This window comes from Lactuca sativa, chromosome 5 (genome assembly GCF_002870075.4).
Source record: "Lactuca sativa cultivar Salinas chromosome 5, Lsat_Salinas_v11, whole genome shotgun sequence".
In the NCBI taxonomy this organism is placed as follows: domain Eukaryota; kingdom Viridiplantae; phylum Streptophyta; class Magnoliopsida; order Asterales; family Asteraceae; genus Lactuca; species Lactuca sativa.
The window spans coordinates 296,504,848-296,509,554 of record NC_056627.2 but is presented as its reverse complement, the minus strand read 5'-3'; the positions used below and the strand labels follow the sequence as shown (position 1 = coordinate 296,509,554).

General features: G+C 32.8%; 1 protein-coding gene across 2 annotated transcripts; it reads right to left on the bottom strand.

Annotated features, from left to right (window-relative positions):
• Window positions 1-2,570: 2,570 nt before the first annotated feature.
• On the bottom strand, window positions 2,571-4,453 carry LOC111892601 (uncharacterized). 2 transcript variants are annotated; one of them, XM_052771785.1, is made up of 6 exons: window positions 3,971-4,453; window positions 3,596-3,703; window positions 3,348-3,512; window positions 3,101-3,272; window positions 2,942-3,015; window positions 2,571-2,852 (listed from the first exon to the last, which is right to left on the bottom strand). In XM_052771785.1, exons 1-6 carry the CDS (start codon window positions 4,274-4,276, stop codon window positions 2,841-2,843), a joined length of 837 nt encoding a protein of 278 aa, XP_052627745.1. In that variant the 5' UTR covers window positions 4,277-4,453; the 3' UTR covers window positions 2,571-2,840. The 2 variants fall into 2 exon arrangements, with proteins under 2 accessions (XP_052627745.1, XP_023744423.1); XM_023888655.2 differs by having other exon boundaries at window positions 2,571-2,844.
• Window positions 4,454-4,707: the final 254 nt, after the last annotated feature.

Below are 4,707 nucleotides of genomic sequence, written 5' to 3'. Positions count from 1 at the left end.
TAGTGGGTCTGGGTTCGGTCTGGTCTGGTTCCGGGTACTAAACTGAGTTTCGGGTTTTGGGCCGAATTAGACTTTGGTAGTGTTGTTTACGGTTTCGGTCCAATCTTGTTCTTGATACCAAACTGGGTTTCGTATGTTTGTTGTTTATGGTTTCAGGTTTTGTTTGTCTTGTTATTCTCTAGCATATTATTTCAAATTATAATCTTATTACGTAATATCCATCATTCGTATCTTTGTTGTTCGCACAATTCGACTAAAAGAATACATAAAATAATATGAATACAACGGTATGTTGTGGACTCTAATTAGAACACGTTCAAATGACATGTATGCAAATAAATACAAACGTTATTAAACAACTACATTATTTTTATATATATATAAAAAAAAAACAATTATTTTTATAAAACAAAACTACACTATTTTTATAAAAAAAAAATACACTTAGCAACATTATTTTTATTAGAAAATATTGTATTATTAAAAAAGAATTGGACTATTTTTATTAAAAAAAATTGTATTAGGAAATAACTTTTGGTTTTTCAAAAAAAAAAATCAACACCATAATGCGATCAAGAGAAGAGGCCGAAACCAAAATAAAAAAAAATTAACACTATAATGTGATTTACAGGAGAGGCCGAATCAATTCAATCAGACAACATTTTTTTATTTTGGTAATTCTCGCTTACTGTTTGTCGATCAAAAAAATGAAAAAAAAAAACTTTTGGTTTTCCGGACAGGTCCAGGTTAAATCATTTAACTCAGGTACGGTCCGGTCCAAAACCAAAGCCAAATTATTGATAAAAACCAAACCCGAAAACTGGCTCACTAATATAATAATCCGGTTCGATCTAGGTCCGGTCCGGTCTCATGGGTCGAATGTTCATCCCTAAAATAGTCACTTTGGATTATGTTGCCTTTTGTTTCTATCTTGTAGGTTAAGATAGAATTTTATTCTTATATATATATATATATATATATATATATATATATATATATATATATATATATATATATATATATATATATATATATATATATATATATATATATATAGTGTGTGAGGTTCAATACAGAATCATAATTAACTAAGAAATCAAGAAACCAATTTTTTATCAACATTTAGAGTTTGTTATTTTATTTAAAAAAATCTTAAAATATAGAAATTCATAACTTTTTATCTTTTTTCCAATGATATCAAATTCGATAAAAAAAAAAAAAAAACGTCATATTCACAGTGTGAATTCAGTCTTAATTCACACGGTGAACTCAAAAATTATATAATTTATTTTTTAGCATTCACAATGTGAATTTATTAATTTAGAATTTTTTTTTTTCGATAAACAAAAAACTCTAAAACTTAAAAAAAAAATAAAATAAAATAAAATAAAAAAAAAAAAAGAAAATTGGTTCCTTGGAGAACCAATAATTATTGTTCTCTCTCTCTCTCTCAGTGTGTGTATGTATGTGTGTGTGTGTGTATATATATATATATATATATATATATATATATATATATATATATATATATATATATATATATATATATATATATATATATATTGTGTAAAGGGTTATCGATCAAGAGTGTGTACGTAATTAGTGTGTTTTTTATTAGCTCTTGGTTATTGAAACTATTCTTATCAATATAGTTTGGTTTCACTGTTCTTGTTTGCATTCGTGTTATTTGATGTGCATGGATTACCTCTTGGCAATGACTTTCGTTGATAGCAGAAGAAGATACACTTCCTTCTAACTATTCTGAAAGTTGTTCATGTTTTAAGGACTCATGCACCAGAACCGATAGAAGATGAAACCATAAAACATACCAAAAGAATATGCAAGTGGGACAATGGTAAATTACATATGTCGTTGGCACATCGTGAATGGTATGTGTGACTCTCTTTGATCTCTATCAAAACCACAACTCTACAAAAGATCTTTGGGATGCATTTGAATCCAAATACATTGATGCTTTATTGTTATTTTCTCACCATCCAAATACAAAAGATGAAACCGTAGAACATACAATCGCTACTTCATTTTTGGAATCCGAATTTTAACATTTTAATCAATAGCATCAATAGAAGGATGTTTAGCCTCAAAAGTACCAATAATACCCTCACTCACAATGTACTCATCATCATGTTCGGAATCCCCACCATCATCACTCTCATTTTCTGACCTTTCATCAAAATCATCTTGACCTTCACCCTTAGCATCAGTTATCTCATCGTCATCATTCACTATCTTAGGAACCCACTCGGATATCTCTTGTACCTTCACTCCATACTTTAGCCCCTTGATATTTACCATTATCATAACCAATATCTTTGATTTTACGTGGCCACAAGCAATATTTTCCTCTTGATTTTCATCTTGAAATAAGAAAGCACTCATTCACTTGCCACGTTTTTTTAAAAGCACTAATCATCCATGCACACAAGATGTCTTTTTAGCCAACCCTAATGTTAATCACATATTGGCACCGGTTATTCCTCCCCCATTCCTATTATAGGCCTTTTAAGCATATTTTTTTAAACTTTAAACGACTTGAAATGAGAAAAAAATGGCTATAAAAATGACTTTTTATGTAAATCTATGTGAAGCGACTATAAAATGGTATTTGAAATTGTAGGGTAATTATTTGCAATTGCCCCATTTACAATCTAACAACTCACAAAGAAAGCATATAACTTTATTTTTTAGGGTCACATAAATGATAAGCAATAGTTAAAAAAGAACCTTCAAACATCAAATTCTCAATCCTTAACAACCTTTCTTCATAAACCCTTGAAATGACCCTCCCACCCCTGCCCCCACTGCTTCTGCAAAATATTTCACCTGAAAAACTTACCCAACAAAATAGTTAAAAAAACAAAATACTCAAATGTGAAAATGCATTTAGATTCAAGTTTTCGCATTGAAAAAATGAACAAACCTCTTGAAATGTCTTCTTTAGATCAAATGCATCTCTAACTCTCTCATTTAAGAATACCCATGTATCATTAAAATCTGGGAATAAACAACACCATTATCAATTTATCATCAATCATTAGTTCATTACCATATTTAACAAAACTTAAACTGTAAAAAAAACCTGGGGAATTATCAGTTAGCATGTATATTTCAGTTGTTGAGTAAATTCCACCAAGAACAGTGCGTTTTAGGTACCAATCCACACCATTTCCTTCATCACTTACAGCATGCCAAAACTCATCAACTAGCATTGCTCGTTGTTTAAAGCTTGTTGTGAAGTTTGATGGTTGTGCCTATGTCCATAATTGTGATTGTTTATTTACTTTAAAGGTGATTTAACAGATGTAGGAAATAGCAATAAAACTTACTTGAATGCTTAGAGCTTGAGGCCATTTTGATATGTATGGAGCTTGCAATTCTAAGCGATATCTAACCAGCTTTGCAATGCGTTCACTTGGTACCAAATCTTGTAATTGTAACTCACCAGAGTCGATTGCATCAATAAGCTTTTTCAAGCATTCGTCCATGAAATACTGTAATAAGAGTAACGGGAATGAAAAGATTAATCAAAGATGATGATGGAGAGAGATGAAAAGTGTGGAAGAAGATGTTATACCTCAACTAGGGCACCTTCTTTTTGTGAAAAAGCTCCAACAATGGAAGGGGAAACACCAACATCCCTAGCACCTGCAATCATGGCTGCTTCAGTCCATCCTAACCTAGCCTGGAAAAAGGAAAAAGAAATTAGCATTCAATTAACCAAAACAAACAAACCATTACACCGCAACCAAGCTTCTGGATCTCTTTGCACAGCATAAGATTGTAATTTAACACTGATCCAGACCAGGCATTCCAATTAATTTGAAGAAATAAGCGCGATACATACGTATATGCTTCATTTCTCAATTAGAATCGAAAACAAGAGCGGAGATTAGTGTGGAATAACACGAACGGAAATTAGGTTGCAATCGTAAAATGAAATCAAACGTACCACGTGAAGAAGAGATGCTGCGAGGACTCGTGCTTGTTCCTCTTCGTAATTAGCCCTAGGTGGTGTTCTTCTAGAGGCACCACTATCAGAAGGGTTGTGAAATTCATCTGTTTGGGTGGACGAAGATGAGGTGGTGGTGTTGGTGTTGGTGTTAAAGCCATTCGGGAAAGGGGAGTCGGATGTCGTCGACGAGAGAAAACGAAAACGAAGACGAGGCGTTGTGATTGGCAGTCGAGAGGTTTGTAAGCAGTGTTTAACAGAGAAATATGAATAGGGAAGCAACCGCTTCGCTGCCGATCGATACATTTGCAATGGTTTGGTATGAACACAGATGGATCGAGGAAGAGAAGAGGGAGGATGCTTGATTGTTTTCTATTTCTGTGTATGTGTGCGACTGTTTTGTTTGATTTTGGGGGATTTCTTGGTTCCACGTTGCGCCATTTCCTGCAATAAAAAGCGTAGGAGACGAAGCGGTTTAAAAGCGATATTTGGGTAACTAAATGGTTAATTTGGTTTGGGTTTTTATTCGTATGGAAATTGATTTTAGTTTTCAAAAATATACATGTAAATAAATCAAATTAAAATCAAATCTCTTCCAGTCTAACCAAATTAGGAATGGGAATGGCAACGGGGCGGGTTTGGGGCGGAGAATGGTTTCTAAACCCGTCCTGATATCTTTCGAGTCTTTTATCGGGGCGCCCTATTGGATTTCGGGTTTTTTCATCGGATTTCGGGTA

Coding starts and splice junctions, on each gene's coding strand:
- LOC111892601 (XM_023888655.2), bottom strand. CDS start 4,276: ATGTATCGATCGGCAGCGAAGCGGTTGCTTCCCTATTCATATTTCTCT. Junction 3,704..3,970: donor CAGCATCTCTTCTTCACGTG/GTACGTTTGATT, acceptor TCCTTTTTCCAG/GCTAGGTTAGGATGGACTGA. Junction 3,513..3,595: donor AAGAAGGTGCCCTAGTTGAG/GTATAACATCTT, acceptor CTCTTATTACAG/TATTTCATGGACGAATGCTT.